Source organism: Sceloporus undulatus, chromosome 4 (genome assembly GCF_019175285.1).
Source record: "Sceloporus undulatus isolate JIND9_A2432 ecotype Alabama chromosome 4, SceUnd_v1.1, whole genome shotgun sequence".
Taxonomy (NCBI): Eukaryota; Metazoa; Chordata; class Lepidosauria; order Squamata; family Phrynosomatidae; genus Sceloporus; species Sceloporus undulatus.
In genome coordinates this window covers 225,282,401-225,302,915 of record NC_056525.1, presented here as the reverse complement: position 1 = coordinate 225,302,915, position 20,515 = coordinate 225,282,401, and the positions used below count along the sequence as shown (strand labels likewise).

At 41.8% G+C, this 20,515-nt stretch overlaps 1 protein-coding gene across 1 annotated transcript in view; it reads right to left on the bottom strand.

The window, feature by feature from the left end:
* Nucleotides 1–20,515, bottom strand: part of OXR1 (oxidation resistance 1) — a 268,660-nt gene that overhangs the window by 64,053 nt on the left and 184,092 nt on the right. The window contains 1 exon segment of the mRNA XM_042462436.1: nt 1,178–1,260. Coding sequence (XP_042318370.1) covers nt 1,178–1,260 — 83 coding nt within the window.

Here is a 20,515-nt window from a genome sequence, read left to right as displayed (position 1 = left end):
AAAAAGGTAGAACATAAAATCCATTAGGTAGAGAATACATGAAAAGATTTCACAGCGCTTGTACATGCATCATTGACAGTAGATCTCTCAAATGTGATTCCTGATAGATTGGTTGCATCACACTGTTTACTTCAGTTATACAGTGGAAGAACCTGAGAGTAAGAGCTCTTGGGTAACAGACTACCGAGGCATTAAGACTCCTTTGAGCTGCAGGGCTTTAAGCAAAATTTGGGTGGCCATCTGTCAGTGATGCTTTAGCTATGGACTCCTGCACTGACAGGGGTTGGATTAGATGATCCTTGAGATCCCTTCCACCTCTACAATTCTGTTATTTTTCATAAACTCATTTCCTAATTACATTTCATGGTTATATACTGATGAATATTACCGGAAAATCCAACCAACTAGCAGGAAGTTGTCACTGTAGTTAGTTCTGTTGTTAAATGTTTACAAAATTATCAAATAGGTGAATCCAAGGTTGCCTACAATTTAATAAGTTAATTATGTTTATTTTTTTTTGAAAAAAACATCAGCTTTATTTCAAATAGCACACTACAAATCAGTTAATATGCCTGTTTAAATATTATACATTTAGATCCATTGCTATATTTCTCAATTCAGTTTCCCCTAGTAACCAGAAATATGAGCACTGACTGCAGCACTGTTGAGGGTCATTTCAAGAACATAGCTCCATTTTCAGATACTGCTGGGAAAAACACAATAATGCTCTGGAGTAGCAACAGCTGAATGGAAATTATTAAAAGAACACAAGAACATTTTTAAAGACATTGCTAAGATGGACTAACGTTATGTTCACCAACATTCAGCAGACCATTAACAATGTTGAAAGCTTTAGGTAGAGTATAGGATTTCAAAAATAGGGTTCTCTCAAGAAAGTAAAATGACATGTGTGTGTATAAAGGAATGTTCTGTTGATTTACAGAATACTTGAAAGGTTAACTTCGCCTCACTAGAATTACTTGGCATCATTCCTGTGAAGACTCAAAATAGTACTTGTCAATGCTGCTAAAGTGATCAGCTGCCTCTCAGAGCTATAGATCAAACCAAAAAAGGGGGAAACATATAACATTTTTAGATAGCATTTGAAAAACTATTAACAATATCAAAATCTCTAAATATTTCCTTCATATGCTATGCAACCAAACAGTGTACTTACTGTGTATTCTATAGTCCCTTTAGGCTTTTGAAAAGACATTCGTCTCCCATCTTTCTTATCAAGGGTCTTCTTCTGGCCAGTATCTGAAAAATAATGAGGTAAAACATGTGTTACATTCATTCTTCTCTCCCTCTCAGTATTGTCACAGGCTGCTGACTACAGCCCCGCAGGCAGGCATCAAATTTGCCAGATATAGAGCTTATATCCTGTGACTCCCAGCTAAGCTTAACAGGCAACTAGCTGCCAGAAGAGGGGCTTCATTCCTCTGCTCTGCTTTAAGGAGGTAACCAATATAAACAACTCCAGTGATCAAGAATGTCTTTGCTTTATAAATACCTGAAAAGATTCAAGGTGTTATCAGTTCATGAAATGCTAAATGAAAAAAAAAATTACAGGGCAAGATTCTAATGTATAACAGTTTAATTAGCTCTACATAACAGAGGATTTGCCCATCACCTGCAGTTCACTACGCAGAGCTTCTGAGATCAGATCCAGTTTAAAGGTACACCTCTTTAAAAATAGCAGCAGCACAAAAATAAGAACATGTTACAGAACAGTTGGCTTTTTGGATATAAGATATACAGGCAATACAGTTGTGTCACTTAGTTACAGTAGGAGTACAATGTTTTAAGAACATCCTTTCAATATGTGCAGCACCACATTCTTCTCAGCTCCACTTTCAATCATTTGAATCTATTCATCAATTTGTAAGGATTTGTAACTCAGCTCCAGAGGTTTACATTTTAATATTACAGCCAGTCCTCCATGTCTATAGATTCTGCATCCACTGATTTAACTATTCATGACTTGAAAATATTTTTTAAATTCCAAAAGGCAAATCTTGATTTTGCATTTTATATAAGAGACACCATTTTATTACCCCACTGTATACAGTGGACCCTTGTTATACACTGGGGTTTCAGTCCAAGATCCCCCATGGATAACAAAATCCATGGATGCTCAAGTCCCATTAAATATAATGACACAGTAAAACCGTGTCACTTATAAAAAATGGAAAATTATGGTTTGATATTTGAAATTTATACTTTTTTTGAACTGTTTTCAAATCATAGATGCTTGAATCCATGAATAAAAATATCCATGTATAAGAAGGGCCGATTGTATAATAGGACTTGAGCATCCATGGATTTTGGTATCTATGGTGGGTCCTACAACCAAACACCAACAGATACCAAGGGCCCACTGTATACTGATAAAAATCAGGAAATGCCCTTACTATTTTAAGCTTTTCTCCAGTTCGTTCCATGTAAGGATTCATTAATGCAATATTTTATCAATTTTATTATTTGATTATTTTAACTATGCACACTGTCCTAGTATACATGTAGCTGAAAGTTAGTTTTCAAATGCAGTTGCATTATAGAATCATAGAATTGCAGAGTTGGAAGAGACCACAAGGGCCATCCAGTCCAACCCCCTGCCATGCAGGAAATCACAATCAAAGCATCCCTGACAGATGGCCATCCAGCCTCTGCTTGAAGACCTCCAAGGAAGGAGACTCCACTACACTCCGAGGGAGTTTGTTCCACTGTCGAACAGCCCTTACTGTCAGGAAGTTCCTCCTAACGTTGAGGTGGAATCTTTTTTCCTGCAGTTTGCATCCATTGCTCTGGGTCCTAGTCTCTGGAGCAGCAGAAAACAAGCTTGCTCCCTCCTCAATATGACATCCCTTTAAATATTTGAACAGTGCTATCATATCACCTCTTAACCTTCTTTTCTCCAGACTAAACATCCCCAGCTCCCTGAGTCGTTCCTCATAGGGCATGGTTTCCAGACCTTTCACCATTTTAGTCACCTTCCTTTGGACACACTCCAGTTTCTCAATGTCCTTTTTGAATTGTGGTGCCCAGAACTGGACACAATATTCCAGGTGGGGCCTGACCAAAGCAGAATATAAATTTACTGTACATAAATACCTGAAACTAAATCATCACCAAGAATAAATGCATCATGAGCTGCATTTCATACATGGGCCAAGAATCACTGCAAAACATGTTCCCATATCATCCCTTTTGCCACACTCAGAAACATTACAAAACATATAGTCCCAATTATTTTAATTCTGAGAATAAGCACACTAAATAAACAGTGGGAGGGAACAGCATGTGTCTACAGCCTGTCAAGTGTACAAGTGAAATATCCTGATCTGTGATGGGATAGTTTCCCTTCTTTTCAGCACCAGCTACCTCTATAAGAACAGGGGAAAACCAGAAAATCCCATTCAAATACTCTGGATTATGTGTAGCCTATCTCAGATGTGAAAACAAACTGCTGGTGGCCAAGGCATCAACCAAGTTGCACCACCTGCCTTGTCACTAGCAAGCCTGTTTCAAGTTGCATTTTGAGAACAATGTGAAAGAATATAATACGCAAAACATCCTATTGTTTTAGCCATTTACATATCATGGCTATATACAACAACATACTCTTCAGGCTGGTGGAAATCTCACTTAAGGTAAACTTTGAATCCAACTGATTATTACATCTGCTTTATAGGTTTTATGTTTGCAACTTTCTCTTATGCATACACAACCAGGGGAAAATGTATTGTTCTCTAGGAATGTTGGATTACAGTTCCAAAAGCCCCAACAAGTATGGCCTGTGGTTGAGGTCATGGAAGTTTTAGTCCAAAATGTCCAGAGGATGCCAAATTGCCTACTGTCAGTATACATGTATTACAGAAGCTCATGAAACAGAGAAGCCACAGGAAGCAACATCACATTAGAAATAGAAACTAGAGAGAAGAAATGTCATCTTCTAATAATTTTATGCTACTTTTAAAAAAAGTGACATGTCTGTAGTGACAAAACCTTTAAAGAAAAACCAAAGGGGATATTAAACACTTTAAAATAAATTAGGATAAAGGTTTTTTTTAAAGTTAATATACTGTATGCACTTTACTGGACACCTATATGAAGCCCTCCATGGCATTACACCACAGTACAAATATATTTTGTCATTACTAGTTAAAATGTGCAATGGTTATTAGTCATGAGCATCTTGGCATGCTACATTAAAACCTGATCACAGTCCATCGGTCTATATTCCCTCATCTACTATTTGTCATTAGAAATGTTCAGTTTAATTATCATTGAAGCACAAATACTACCCAGGAGAAAAAGCTGAAGATGTATCTAGACATCAGTCTACCTATTTATGAATACAGTAGTACTGAGACTCTGTTCCATCATTTTTGACAAAAAGTCCTACTCACTGCAGTAGTATTAAGACATACTGTTGTTTGATAGGCTGCAACACTCCATTTCTCACATTAGTGAAGATTATACCCACCCGATATGTCCTTAAAAGCAAAGAAGTCACATTAGTTCCTGCTAACTTGCTCTACCAGTGAAGACTGTATGCCAGCTCTCTGGCTTGGTAACAGAGATGAGCACCGTCACCTATGGTTGGACACGGCTTGACAACCTTTTCAATGGGAAATACCTTTACCTTACCTTTAACTTGCTGTATGAGTGTAGATTGAATACTACCTACTGATACTGGTCTTCATTCCTCTACTAACATTTATATGAAACCGCTGGGAGAGATCAACCGGAGGCATAGGGTGGGGTGTTATCAATACGCTGATGAAACCCAAATATATTTCTACATGCCTTTCAAAATAGCCTCAGCTAAAGATAGCACGTCTCCTCTGAATGAATGCCTGGAGAAGGTAATGGGCTGGATGAGGAAAAACAAATTGAAACTGAATCCAGACAAGACAGAGGTGCTTGCTATCAAGGGTCCTAATCTGGGAATGGAGGTGTGTCAACCAGTTCTGGATGGGGTTACACTCCCCCTGAAGAGCTGTGTCCGCAGTTTGGGAGTGGCTGCTGGATGCATCTTTCCAAATATCAGCCCAGGTAGAAGTGACAGTCAGGAATGCTTACTTTCAGCTTCAGCTGATACGCCAGCTGCGCTCCTTCCTAGATCTGTTCTTCCTAGTTCTATCCTAAAGATAGATAACCTGATAATCTCAAGGTTGGACTTCTGCAATGTGCTTTACATTGGTCTACCTTTGTGCCAATTTCGGAAACTTCAGTTGGTTCAAAATATGGCAGCCAGGTTGGTTACAGGAACATCCAGGAGTGAACATATTACACCCATACTCAAGTCACACCATTGGTTGCCAATTAGTTTCCAGCCAAAGTACGAAGTGTTGGTTTTGACCTTTAAAGCCCTACATTGTTTAGGTCCAGGTTATCTACAGAATCACTTTCTCCTGTACAATCCACCCCGAACACTGAGGTCTTTTGCAAGGCAATAGATACAGCCTGCAAGAACCCAAATGGCAGCCGTTACCCAGAGGACCTTCTCATCGGCCACCTCAAGACTGTGGAAAGACCAGTTGGGAGAGATCTAACAGTTAAACCAGCTGTTGGAACATAAAACATAAGCTGTCGGAACATAAAACACTGGCAGTTTTTAATCATGATTTTAAACATGAATTTTATATTTAATTATTGTCCTATGTATTGTAATATAAATATTGCATAGAGAAGCAACTTCATGTGTATTTTATGCAACAACTGTGTTTTAACTATGTTGTAACCCACCTTGAGCCGTAAGGAGAGGCGGGTAAGAAATAAAATAATAATAATAATAATAATAATAATAATAATAATGCCAACAGCATCACTGGGGTGTGTGTGCTGCACTGGGTGACACTCCAGAAGGGGGGTGACACCATGTCAGCTCCCTGCCCCCATGGGTGCTATTTGGGCTGTGCAGAGGCTTTTTTGGGTGCCCAGGCCCCATGGAGGGGCTTTTCCAGGTGCCCAGGCCCCACAGAGGGGCTTTTTCAGGCACCCCCTGCCCCAGAAACCCCACCAGAAGTCCGGGACTAGATGTCCCACCCCCTGCACTGGGTGTCATTCGGTGTGGGAATGCCACTTACTATGCCATCCCAAGATTAGTTATTGAAATGATAGATCAATAAATTCTAGCCAAAAATGAGGAGGTGGTGGAGCCTTCAGTAATCATACCTTAAAGAAGGTAGATTTCTCTTTGTGAAACGCTTTCACAAATCAGCGAGTTTAACTCTTACAGGGCATATTTTTATACCTAAGTGAAGCAACACATTAAATTTTGAAGCATGTTTCAAGTACTGAGGATATTTGGTCATTGCAAGATCTAGAAGTGACAATATTACACCTAAAGTCTCTTCACTGGCTGCCTATTAATTTCTGGCCACAGTACAAAGTGTTGGTCATAATCTTTAAAGCCCTTCATGGCTTGGATCCAGCTTATGGGATCACCTTCTCCCATATAATCCGTCCAGCACATTGAGGTCCTCTAGTAAAAACTTACTGCACCCAGCCAAAACTAGGCTGGCTGCAGTTACCCAGAGGACCTTCTCTTCTACCACTCCCAAATTATGGAATAGCCTGCTGGAAGAGACCCGACATATCACCAGTCTTGATTGCTTTTAAAAAGGCAATCAAGACATATCTCTTCTGACAGGCCTTTCCAGTTTAACATTCCAGCAATCTTCTAGTAATTAAATCAATAGTTTAACAACTGCACTAATTGCCTCTGTCCTATTTTAATAAAGTTTTAATAATTGTTTAATAATTTAATTGTATTTTATTGTGGATGGGAGGGTTTGGGAGGATTTGGGATAATAATGTTAAATTGTTATTATATTTTACCGATGCTTTTATTGTCAGCCACTTCAATCTATCTGGAGAAGCAGGATAAATTATTATTATTATTATTATTATTATTATTATTATTATTATTATTATGACAACACATAAACCAATATAAAATGGGAAGATGACATTAAAATACAGAAAATTAAGGATAAAATTGAGTGGTCAGATTAGATTATAACAGTGGAGAGTGTTTTGATAACGAAATTATAGATCTAGGATATAGATCCGTTAGTCAGACCCCTTTTTAATAATTTGTTCTCTCTAATTTTATTAGCCAGTGACAAAAATTTTGCAACCGACAGGGTAATAATACTCATGCATTTGTCTTGGAACAACAATTTAATATAAAATAATTCAGAATGGCCTGGCTTGCCTCTCAATAAGGGGGCAATTAGATGGTTACGGCACTGGTTATAAAAAACATAAGAGAATAAAAAATGTGATAGAGTGTCAACTACTTGCTGTTCATAAGGGCAAAATTGAGCAGAGGTAGGTAGCCCAGCAAACTTTCCAAAAAGGTTTGAAGGAAAAACACTGCATCTTGCCTTGGTGAACAAGATGTGATACCTTGCGATAGTTAAACTTTTAAGGCAGGAAGGCTGACAAAAAGACCCTGCATGTTTAAGGCACTGGTAGAGCAAGATGAAATAGAATTGGTCCTAAGACTGCAAAAAGCAATGTCCCAGAGGCAACATTTTTAGTCCATCTACTGATGTAATTATCTGAAGCTAGGAAATCAACCAAGCCCATGCCTGACTTAAAGACAAAAAAGCTGGGACAAAAGCAAGCAGCCAAGCCTTGGTAGAAAGAGGGCATTCTCCTGTTTCTAATAAAAGAACTGGGTTGGGTACACGTCTAGAAACATGTAAAAGAGCCCATAAAAATCTTACTTGAAAGCTATCAAGTTCATAGTTGGCAGATTCAATCCAAACGGCTACTGCATAGCAATTTACCAGTACTGTAGGTGCAATCTTAGCATTGAAGGCTTTGAGGGCCATTGGTATGTATTGATTCCCCTTGCTATGGAAGAATTGTATGACACCTGAATTGCTGCCTTGAGGTCCTTTCAGAACCAAAGTTCAATGATGGTTCTACTGTGCCCTATGGTGAAATGTTAGCCCTAAGTATTTAAAGCCTTTCACTTGCCCCAAGGGACAGTCTCCTATGCTTCATCTACACTGGCGGAAATTCTGTTCAAAAACCATGATCTCAGATTTGGCAGCATTTAGAGTTCATTTTTAGAACAGTAGGTGTTGTACTTATCAAGGAAGCATTATAAGCCTCAATCCTGTTCTAGCAAGGATCATGGTATCATCCGCATATAGCAGAACTGGAACTCTCCTATTGCCTATTCTAGGAAAATGGGCATTATTGTCCAACAGCTCAATCTCAAAGTCATTTAGGTAAAGGTTGGTGCAAGGATACAGCCCTGCTTCGCCCCTTTGAACATAGGGATGACATCAGATAGAAATCCCTGGGTACCCACCCTTATTGTTGGCTGTTGTTATAGAGGGCTTTAATTAGGACAAGGAGTCTGATATCAGTAATTATAAACTCTAATTTAGCCCATAATTTAGACCTGGGGATGTTGCAGCACTTCTTATCCATCCTCACTGCCATTCTCTGAACCTGTTCCAACTTGTCTGTATGCTTCTTAAAATGAGGCACCCAAAACTGAATACAGTACTTCAGATGAGGCCTAATCAACACTAATACCCAGCTAATGCCCCAGAGGACAGGATCAAGATTCAAAATGACCTGAACAGACTAGAAAACTGGGCTAAAGCTAACAAAATGAAATTCAACACAGAGAAATGTAAGGTACTGCACTTAAGCAGAAAAATGAAATGCACAGATATAGGATGGGAGACACCTGGCTCAATGAAACTACATGTGAAAGGGATCTGGGAGTCCAAGTAGACCACAAGTTGAACATGAGTCAACAGTGCGATGCGGCAGCTAACAAGGCCAATGCGATTTTAGGCTGTATCAACAGAAGTATAGTGTCTAGATCAAGGGAAGTAATAGTGCCACTCTATTCTGCTCTGGTCAGGCCCCACCTGGAATATTGTGTCCAGTTCTGGGCACCACAATTTAAAAAGGATGTTGAGAAAATGGAGCGTGTCCAAAGGAGGGCGACTAAAATGGTGAAAAGTCTGGAAACCATGCCCTATGAGGAACGACTTAGGGAGCTGGGGATGTTAGGCCTGGAGAAGAGAAGGTTAAGAGGTGATATGATAGCCCTGTTTAAATATTTGAAGGGATGTCATATTGATGAGGGAGCAATCTTGTTTTCTGCTGCTCCAGAGAACAGGACCCGGAGCAATAGATGCAAACTGCAGGAAAAGAGATTCCACCTCAATATTAGGAGGAACTTCCTGACAGAAAGGGCTGTTCGACAGTGGAACAAACTCCCTCGGAGTGTAGTGGAGTCTCCTTCCTTGGAGGTCTTTAAACAGAGGCTAGATGGCCATCTGTTGGGGATGCTTTGATTGAGACTTCCTGCATGGCAGGGGGTTGGACTGGATGGCCCTTGCGGTTTCTTCCAACTCTACGATTCTATGATTCTAACACGGAATAAAGTGGGACTACTACTTCCATCAACTTGGAAACTAGACTGTTTTTTAATGCAGGCAAAAATAACATTTGTCTTCTTTGCCACAACATCACACTGCTAGATCATGTTCGATTTATATACAATAATACCAAAGTTCTTTTCATATGTAGCACTGCTGAGCCATGAATCCTCCATCCTGTAAGTGTGCATTTGGTTTTCACTGATTAAAGGTAGAATGTTGTGTTTGTGTCTATTGAATTTCACTGTATTAATTTCAGCCCAATTTTATAGTTGATTTAGGTCTTTTTGCATTCTGTTCCTATCTTCAAATGTGTTAGCTACCCTACCCAGTTTTGTGTCATTTGCAAACTTGATAAGGATTCCCTCCACCCCTTTATCTAAGGTTCAAAACACACTGCAGAAATCATCCAGTTTGAGACCGCTTTAACTTGTAGTTTATTGTGGCACCAGAGCTTTCTGACAGAGAAGGCTAATTGCCTCACAAAACTACACTTCCCAGAATTCCCTAGCACTGAGCCAAGGCAGTTAAAGTGGACTCAAACTTGATTATTTCTGCAGTGTGTTTTGGACCTCCAAAAATGTTGAAGAGCAATGGCCCTGGGATACCCAGTACTCCGCCTAAGACCACCTTTCGGTCTGAAGCAAAGTCATGGAAGATAACTCTTTGGCTATGGTTTTCCCAACTGATTATGAATCCAATGACAATGTTCCCATCTAGTCCACATTTAATCAATTTGCTACCATCAACAAAATATGGTGGGCCTTCATCAGGTTATTTTGCTAAATTTCAAGCAAATGACATTCACAGCATTCCCATCATATATTAAACTGGAGATTCTGACCGGGGGAAAAAGATAACATTAGTTTGGCAGGATTTGTTCTTGACAAACCCATTCTGGTTCTTACTGACTGTCATCAAGATACTTGTCATTAAGATACCTGAAGATAGATTCCTGTATATTCCTGTTCTAATATTTTTTCCCTGAGACTGTGGTCAGGCTGACTGATCTTTAGTTTCCTGGATCTTTTTTGCCTTTTCTAAAAAGTATTTGCCCAGAAGAAGAAACAGGGAAGAGGGGGAAAAAACAAAACAAACAGAAAACAAGACTAAAGTACGGTAGGTATAAACTGTAATTCATGTCAAGAGAAGTTTTTCCTTACATTTCATGTGGTGAAATTTCTAGCTCTCTAATTTTAAAATCTTTAAAACTGTAAGGTTTAAAAGAAGAAATGGATAGATGAAAAATGTATTTCATGTGTATCTGCACCTTTCAAACATCTATAATGTACGCATTTCAAGCAGAGCTTACATGCAATTTGGTACTGTAGGTTCATAAAAATGGGACAAGAAGTCTTGTACCTGAAAATGAACGCTACGGTTAGCCATTGTGGTCTTGTTTATCACAAAACTTCAGTAATGGATAACAGAACATTCAGTGATTTGGCTTCATGTTTTATTCATCCATTGCATCTTGAATTTTAACCTCTCTTTCCCACAGACAGGCATATACTAACACAACTACTCTATTGTAATTATACCTCCACAGCAATCTGCTCATGTGTTCCACCTAGCTATCACTTTTGCCTGTGCAACAAAGTGAAACTATTCCTGATCCTTATACTCGTACCTACGAGAGCAATGCAAAACAGGAGATATAAATTAAGGTGGTCAATTTATTTTCTGCTCTAGTTTTTTACTCAGTGTCAATTCACTAAAGAGAAAAACAAATGAATTTCAGCTTTTATTTTAAACTAAACTATGTAGATTTGTGCATTTAATGTTAAGCATTGCCTGTTTCAATCTCTTATTTTGCTAAATGTCCCTATCCCATGAAATGGACTAAAAAGGGCACCAATAATCATTCTCTCTCTGAGATTTTATACCTTTGGGGTCAAATGCAGAATTCCTTATACCTGAATGATAAGCTACATCTGCCAAAAGCCTCTTTTCTACACAACTATTCAAGATGGCAGGAACCCTGCTGTCCGTTGCATCTGCTCACAGTGTCCTTGTTCTTACTCTAGGACTTTCACTTCCCTTTCTTTCTCCAAAATGTATTACCTTAGTAAATGATAGTAGTGTGGCTTGCCCAACTAAGCAAAAGGTTAACCCATTTGAGGGTCCTCTCCCACCAATTCAAAACCAGAGTTTTGTGGATTTATTCTTGAGGCACATATTAAAAATAGCAACCCAAATCAGTTACTCCTGAACATTTATGCATTACTGTTCAGAAGCAATGATCCTTGAGGCATGATCTTATCTATCTATCTATCTAAGTCCTGCAGGGTTCAGTGGGATTTATTCAACACAATGAGGTGTGGAAGGCTTTTTTCTAGGGTTTGCACATGAGGCCGCTGCTGTTGAAGCTCTCATACCCACCTCAACCTCTCACAAGGTGATCCACCATGTGCTATGCACAAAGCCTCAATGTATGTGGTTTGACATGTCCTGATGCCCTGAGGGCAAACAGCTGAGGCAGTACAGTTAACAGCTACTCCTACCTCTGCCTACTTATCTTCTCTTTCAATCTTTTTATCTCTCTGGGAAGCACAGCCAGAAGAATTGGACCCAGTAGGGCTCCCAGAACCCATTGGTTCCTTACAGAAACAGCCCATAGTGCTGCCTACAGCTAGGAAAAGTAAGCCATCCCTTCTGTCTGCTCACTTGCCCTCTCTCTCTACATATGGTGTTGGGTCCACTGGGCTCAATCAGTGCCACCACATTGACCAGAGGTGAAGTAAGGGTCTCACCTCCCATTACTTTCTCTGATAATGTGGTGATGAGGATGGAGGCCAGTAAACTCAAGTCCTCATGCCTCACTGTCCAGAAAAAGGGGTACATCAAGCATGCAGAGGGCAGGGGGAACCCTTGACCATCTTGCAAGGACTTTCTCTTATTCAAGATCATCAGACCCATCCTTCTTGCCATGCCACCTACCCCCCCCCCCCCGGCCTCCAGATAGGCCTACAGGTAGTCCTTCCAACAGCTGGTCCTCTTACATTTTCAGATTGATTATTCACGTTTTGATTTAACATATCTCTAGGAATCTCTAGGTCCTCCAGCACAACTATGGTCAACATCTTCCAAAGGTTGTTGTAGTGGAGAACCTACAGAGAACCTAAACACTTCTCTAATCATTTGAAGGTCCTCCAGTGCAATTCTATGCTCAACTTCCAGTGCATATTTACCACAGAGTTGTGTGGAAGACTTAGAGATTCCTAGAGATGTGTTATCCCAGGTTTTAAAAAAAACCTGTTTTTTTACTTGCAGTTTTTTCAAAGGTGGTTTTATGGTCTCTAGGTCCTCCAATGCAATCCTATGGTCATGTCAGCCAGGCATTGACTACAGAATCATGCTGGAGGCCTACACAATGCTAGAGAAGTGTTTCTCTACAATATCTAGGTCCTTCAGCATGACTCTATGGTCAGCTTCCACCAGTCAGCTGGAAGATAGAAGTCCAAAAAACACTGCAAGAAATAATCAAGTTTGAGACTGCTTGGAATTGTAGTTTATTGTGGCACTAGAGCTCTCTGGCAGAGAAGGCTAAAATCTCACAAAACTACACTTCCCAGAATCCCTAGCACTAACCCAAAGCAATTAAAGTGGTCTCAAACTGGATTATTCTGCAGTGAGTTTTGGACCATACAGATTCTAGCAAGAAACATATCCATTAAATCCACAATGTAAAACAGCAAATGTGGAAGGCTGACTCTATCCTGCCTAAGAAAACACTAAAATCTGAAAGAACATGGAACAAAATTTGGGACTGTTCCATTCATTTGGACGTGCCGGGAAAAAATAAGAAGGCAACAAAGGTGTTGCCTGGAAGACCTACAAATCCCTAAAGAAGTGTTTTCTTACGAATCTCTAGGTCTTCCAGCATGACTCTATGGTGGACTTCCAGCAGAGCCATGCTGGAGAACAGAAAGATTCCTAGAAAGAGCATATCAATTAAATCTGCAAATAATCAAATCCCACAAAAGTGAAAACCATAAACTGGAGGGCCGACTCTTCCTTGCCTAAGAAACCATATGAAATTCATGGAGTAACCTAAGTCAAAAGGCTGCTTGAAGGCAGCAGGTACATAAAATCTAAAAGAATAGGAACAAATTTTTTGACTTTTTAATTCTTCCAGATGCGCAGGGAAAATGAAAAAAGCAACAAAATTTGGCACACCAGCTCCATTTCTCATCGACGTGTAACTAGCTTCCCTCAAGAAGAAAGCACCATGCCACCAGTTCAAGATCTGCCGGCTGATTCCACCAGGCTCCTTTGGCCAAATTCAAAGAAAGGTTTTCAGCAGGCTGACCAGACATCCTCCTTTTCCAGGATGTGTTTCACATCTCACCTTGTATCTGGGGCAATTCCAAAATGTCCTCAAGTTGGAGCATGACTAAGAAGCATGGATTTCAATTTCTATGAGTGTTTTAGCTTTTAAATCATGCACTAAATTTTTTCATGAATACCCCACATTTGCGGTGCCTTGTCCTCCTTGAGGTTGGACATTTGGTTTCTCATGCTGTAGGTCCAGTTTGACCAGATGTACTCCTTTTCCAGGACATATCTTTATATTTTACCTTCTGTCCAGAAGGAAGTTCCAAATGTCCTCCATCTTCAGCATGACTAAGAAGCATGAATTATTTTCTATGAGTTTTGTTTGTTTTTGCTTTATTTGGTCGTGCCCTACATTTTTTTAAATGTCCTACATTCTGTGGTGCCTTGTCCTCATTTGTGGTTAGGACATCTGTCACCCTGGTCCTGGGGTGTATATGTGATGGATTTTTGGAATGCCCTAGTATGTATGTATATGTATGTACTGTATGTGTGTTGTCCATGTATGTATATAATAAACGCACACACATGTGTGTTAGATAAGTACCTTGAGCAAGCGTCAAATGCTCTCAGCCTCAGTCAACGTCAATGGCAAACCTCTGAATAATTCTTGCCAGGAAAACTCCAGGATAGGTTCTCATTGGGGTCACCATAAGTCAGAAATGACCTGAGGCACAACAACATATATATATATGGTTGTTGTCATGTGCCCTCAAGTAATTTCTTGGGAGCCTTGGGAGAGAAAGGCAGCATGTAAATGAAATAAACAAAACAATACAACATATACAAATTGACCAGATGTCATAACCACAAAGGGGGACAAGGCACCTGAAAATATAGGACTTTCAAGAAAAACGCAGGATGTTCTAAAAGGAAACTAAAACACACTCATAGACATAGAAATCCATGCTTCCGTTGCTGCTCAAAATGGAGGGGGCATTAAGGATTCCTCCTGGACAGAGTGGAAATGGAGGGCATGTCCTGGAAAAGGGACATCTGGTCACCCTGGCCTTCCGCGTGAGGAATCACGGGGTGACCAGATGTCCTAACAAAGGAGGGCAAGGCACTGCGGATGCAGGACACTGAAGGAATGCGCAGGAGTGACGGAATAAAAGGGAAGCAACTCATAGAGTCAGAAAGAAATCCATGCTTCTTAGTCTGCTCAACATGGGGGTGTTATGTATTCCTCCTGGACAGAAGGTGAAATGGAGGGCATGTCCTGGACAAGGAGGACGCCTGGTCACCCTGCCCGGTCTTCAGCCGACTTTGCAGGACCTGTTGGACGGTTTGAGGAGAAGGAGGAGGAAGAGAAGAAGAAAAAGAGGAAGGCTCAGTCAGCTGAACTGATCTGAAAAAAACCAAGTCCCTGGTGTCTGTCCACGTTGCCTTGGAGGCTTCCTCATCACTCCCTGGTTTCCTACTTCCAGCCCCCCCTTGACCTAATTAATTAATGACTGATTATTATAACTGCCCATAACCCCACCTAACCCTCCAAATCCACACCTCGTGAACCCACACAAAAAGGTCCACATTCCAGTTTTATTCCTATTACGCCACTGTCCCAACATATGGAGGAGGGCCTGTGGTTTGAGTGTTAAAAAGAATACAACTCTGCAGTCCTGGGTCGAATCTTGGCTCGGCCACGGAAACCTGTCGAGAGGTGTGACTGAGGCAAGTCACACTCTCTCAGCCTCAGAGGGAGCAATGGCAAGCCCCATCTGAAGAAGCCTGTCAGGAAAACCCCCGTGAGAGGTTTCATGGCCAAGTCACACTCTCTCAGCCTCAGAACTCCCTGAAGAAAACCTGTCAGAAAAACCCACGAGAGGCTCTTTTTAGGGTCGCCATGGGCAAGTCACACTCTCTCAGCCTCAGGGAGTCCATGTGTCACAACTAGCTCCGCGTTAAAGTCGCCATAAGTCGAAGCAAGAGGAGGCGCAGGGAGGCCTCAAGAGGGACGTTGGGCCCCAACCCTCCCGCAGAGGGAGCCCTTTCCCCGTACCGCTGGGGGCCGAGGGCCTGGGCTCGGCCCGCCCGCCTCGTGGAGCGAGTCCTGGAAGCGGACTTGGCGGAGGGGGCCCCCGGCGGAGCCCCCCCAGAGCCGGCTGGCCGTGCCCCGCAGCAGGCGCCGCTCTTCCCCGTGAGTGGTCAGGTACTCCATGCCCAGGAGAAGGGCCACCGCCACGACGACGAGGCTCTAGGGGGCCCAGCGAGGGAGCCCCATGGCCCTGCTCCTGAGGCCCAGAGGGGAGGGCTGCTTCCGTCTCCCCGAAGCCTCCGAGGAACCACGCCACAAGGCACAAGCAGCAGCACCAGCAGCAGGAGCCCCAGGCGCTGGCAGGAAACTTGGGCAAAAGTTTGGGAAGGCTCCGCCTCAGGCGCTCCTCTCCTCCTCCTCCTCGGCCTTAAAGGCAGCCAGGCTCAGACTGACTGAGACCGAACTTCTACTCTCACACTACATATATAAACACACACACACACATATAGTTGTGTTGCCTTCACATCGTTAGAGATTTATATGTCTATATTACACAAACAAATGCATACATATATAGTTATGTGCCTTCAAGTTTTCTGATTATATATATTATATATATATATATATTACACACACACATACATGCACACACAGACTATATGTATATGTGTGTGGGTTGTTGTTGTTATTATTATTACTTTATAAAGCGCTGTCTGTACATACAATCTTTTTAATTGGACGGTTCCCTGTCTCAGCTTACAATCTAAAAAGACATGACACAAAAGGAGAAAGGAGTGGTGGTGGGGAAGGGGATGAGGGCCAGCAATTCTTCTCCACCTCCGAGGCCTGGATCAGGGGAGGGGACTGGAGGGAGGGCTTGGTTCTTATGGATGGTTAATCTTCTTCAGGGAGGCCTGTTGGGCTAGCCTGCCTCTCTAGTAGGATAATACACATAAAATACATGCAATACAGGAAATGTGTTGTTGTAGGCCTTCAAGTCGTTAGATACACCACACACATTACCTGGTGTGTGTCCAAAACACACTGCAACAATAAGAGATCCTTTAACTGTCCTGGCTCATTGCTAGGGGATTCTGGGAACTTGTAGTTTTGTGAGACATTTGCCTTCTCTGTCAGAGAACTCTGGTGCCACAAGGAACTATAATCCCAGGACTCCCTTAAGACTGCCAGGGCAACTAAAGCACTCTCAAACTGGATTTTTCCTGCAGTGTGCTTTGGACCTACAGTTGTGTACCATGTGTGTGCCTTAGAGTTGTTGTTGTGTGTGTGTGTGTGTATCCTGTGTGTCTTCCAGTCATTGGGAGAGAGAGGGGGGTGTGTCTTCACGTAGATATAGGCTTTATATATACACACAAAAACCACACACACATATATTATATATAGTGTGTGCCTCAAACTGAGTAATAAGTGTGTGAACCACAGCACTGAAGAGCCACAAAACTGTATACTGCATTTACCCAGTTGGCTCCATTTAAAGTGTAGTTCTCTTGGTTTTCTGTTTAGTTTTGTTTTGCAAAACTATTTCTTGCTTTTGGGACGTTGGGAAATTATTACATTGTGTTATAAGACTCAAACCACTTACTCAGGGTGGTTCCAGTGGATGAATTAGTGCAAGGGGCTTGTGGCTAGCAATCTCAGAACTGATCCTGCTTCACCACATTCTAAAATAATACATATGAGTATATCCATATAATCAAATAACAAAGGTCAATCAAGCCTGATGATTAGTACATCTCTCTCTCTGCATTGTTGTTGTTGCTGTGTGCATTCGAGTAGTTTCTTAGTTATGATTACCTTTGTCATGAACTTTTATTCAGCTGAGAGTGATTGGACTTGCCCAGAGTCGCCCAGGGGTTTCTATGGTGAGCAGAGAATGAAACCCTGATCTTCAGAGTAACACCTCCAGTGTTCAATCACTACACACACATCTTGCAGTTAAAAATAGAATCATGACTCAGACACTTCTGTAGGAAAAAAATCATTATGTTGGAAATGTACATTAATTGTTAGAAATATTATTTTAAATATAGATTTCTACAAGTAGCAATAGTTTGTATCACCCAGTGTGGTAAATCCTGGTGTCTGTCACACACACCCCACTGACCTCTTCCCATACCACACCATGCAGATCCTTAGCGTTAAACCGCCCGTTTGGGCGGGCTGCACCCGCCCCTTTCCCTGTGTATCGGGCTTCAGCTGCCAGACCAGCAGCCTCCGAGGCCCCGATCCACCACTTTCCAGGCTGCGGGGAAGTGGGCAAAAGGCCCCTTCCCCGTAGCCTGAAAAGGGGTGTCTTTGGGGCTTCAAGCCCCAAGGACACCCCGCGGCGGCGGGGAGAGGAGAAAGGGGCCGCTTGGCCCCTTTCTCCCTTGCTTCGCTGGGCGCAGCCGTCTGAAGGCTTGCGCCCAGCGACACAAAGCGGTTCCGCAAACCAGGAAGGAGCTCTGCAACGGGCTCCTTCCTGGTCCGCACAAAGGCGCACTAAGCGCCCTGGTCGGACCGACGACGTCACGTCCGCGCCGCCCCTATAGAGGCAGCGTGGTCGTGACTCATCATGCCGGCCCCCATGTGGAAGGGGAGCCGCCATTTTGTATGGACTCAGTCCTACTAGGGTTGGGGGGTTTAACCCGCCTCTTAGATCTTTTTGGTACTAGCGTTACTCATTAATCTTAATTCTTGTATATTACCTAATCTGTGGTAATAGTTGTGACTAAAAACAACTTTGTTGTTGTTGTTGATGTTGTTGCCTTCAAGACATTTCTGACTTATGGTGATTCTAAGGGGGTTTACTTGGACAGATTTGTTCATAGGAGGTTTGCCATTGTCTTCTCCTGAGGTGAGAAAAGTGGCTTGCTCATGGTCACTCGGTAAGTTTCATGGCCAACCTGGGAATCAAATCCCTGTCTCCCGAGTCGCAGTCCAACACTCAAACCACTACACACATTGGCTCCCTAAACAATGCAAAATTAAAATTATACCTTTACATTACAATAGCATATGCACAGCCTTATGCATTTGCATATACACTCGTCCCACATTGTGGCTTTGACTTTTGAGGATTTGATTATTCACAGATTTTATTAATTTGGCTTCTCTAGGAATATCTAGGTCCTCCAGCGCAACTCTATGGGTCAATTTTAACCAAAGGTCTCACTGAAGGACCTAGAGATTCCTATAGAGAGAACACTCCACTGGGCATTTGTAGCTCCTCCAGTGTATTCTGTGGTCAATCTGTTGGCAGATGTGACCAAGAGTTGCACTTGAGGACTTGGAGTTCCTATTGAGGTGTTTTCTCAAGTAAAAACATAATGTTTTTTGTTATTTGTGGTTTGTCCACATTCACAGCGAGCCCTGTGCCCCTAACCCCAGAAAATGTGGAGGAATGAGTGTACATAGGCCTCATTCACACTACCCTTTAAACCGGATTGCAAATTGGTTTGAACCGGTTTAAATGACCCTGGTTTGCACTTGAACCAAATCACTGAAGCGATTCAGAGAGGGGGACCATGCACTAGACCATTAACCCGTGTCTTTTTGGATAAATCAATTTCATGCAAGTGTGGACCAGATGCAGATTGGATCGATTTAAATTTGCTCTTTGGCTGGCTGGAGCGGGTTCATTTTGAATCTATTCATTTGTGAATGTGAACCACAAGTGGGTTATTTTATTTTAATTTGCATCAAGAAAATGCAATCGGGGCAAAATGTATGTGAACCACTCTCTGCTGTCTAACCAGTCCATTGATTCGGTTCGCAAAGTGATTTATTTGTAAGTGGGAATGCAGCCATAGTTTCATGTGTTGAAGTGAAATTTGTTAAAAGTGATGTTTTAAAGAAAATTGTAAAAAAATGTTAAACTGGGGCCTCTCCTTTCTCTCCTCATTAAGCCTCACTGCACTCCACATAATCTCTTCTGTATTTTTAAGGGTCCTAGGGGAATGCCACAACCATTTCTGCCCAAGCAGATGTTTGGAGCAGTGGTGTCATCCCCCTCTTTATGGTGTCACCTGATGCACTTCGCAACCCCCTCTCCCGCATCCCCCTAGTGACACCACTGTTCTATATTGTATTTACTGCAAAGCGGATTTTGTGCTTAGATAGAGAAGATGGCAAACACTATACCAAGTAGGGATAGGTTTGCCAGCATTTTTCTCCCACCAAGGAGGTAAAACAGTTCCATGGCAATAAGAAATAGAATTTGTGGGCGTCCCTCCAGTCAAAAAAAAAAAGTCAATTGTTGCATCGTGCTTTTTTTGCTATTGTTTTCTGGAACAGTAGCCATCCCTCCAAAGGCCATGGGGAGCTTGTATTGTTTGTGATTATTTTATCACCGGTTAGGCTGTGAAACCCACAGGGTGGCCTTGGATGAGTCACATGCTCTCGACCTCAGAGGAAGGCAATGGCAAACCTTGAACAAATCTTCCCAAGAAAATCCTGTGACAGGTTTGCTATAGGGCTTCCTTAAGTCAGAAAACATCTTGAATGCACACAAGATAACAAGGAGTTTTCAGAGGAGGATATTTACCACACTTACTAACCAACCAGGAACAAGACAAAAGTACAAAAATTGTACAAGGTTGCCTTGATTTAAAGATGAATGTTATAAAATTTTCTGTATAAACTTATGAACAGCTCTGTCATTTATACACACACACAACACACACAACACATATATTTTGTTATTGTGTGCCGTCAAGTCAGTTCTGACTTATAGCGACCCTAAGGTAATCCTATTATGGCAAGTTTCTTCAGA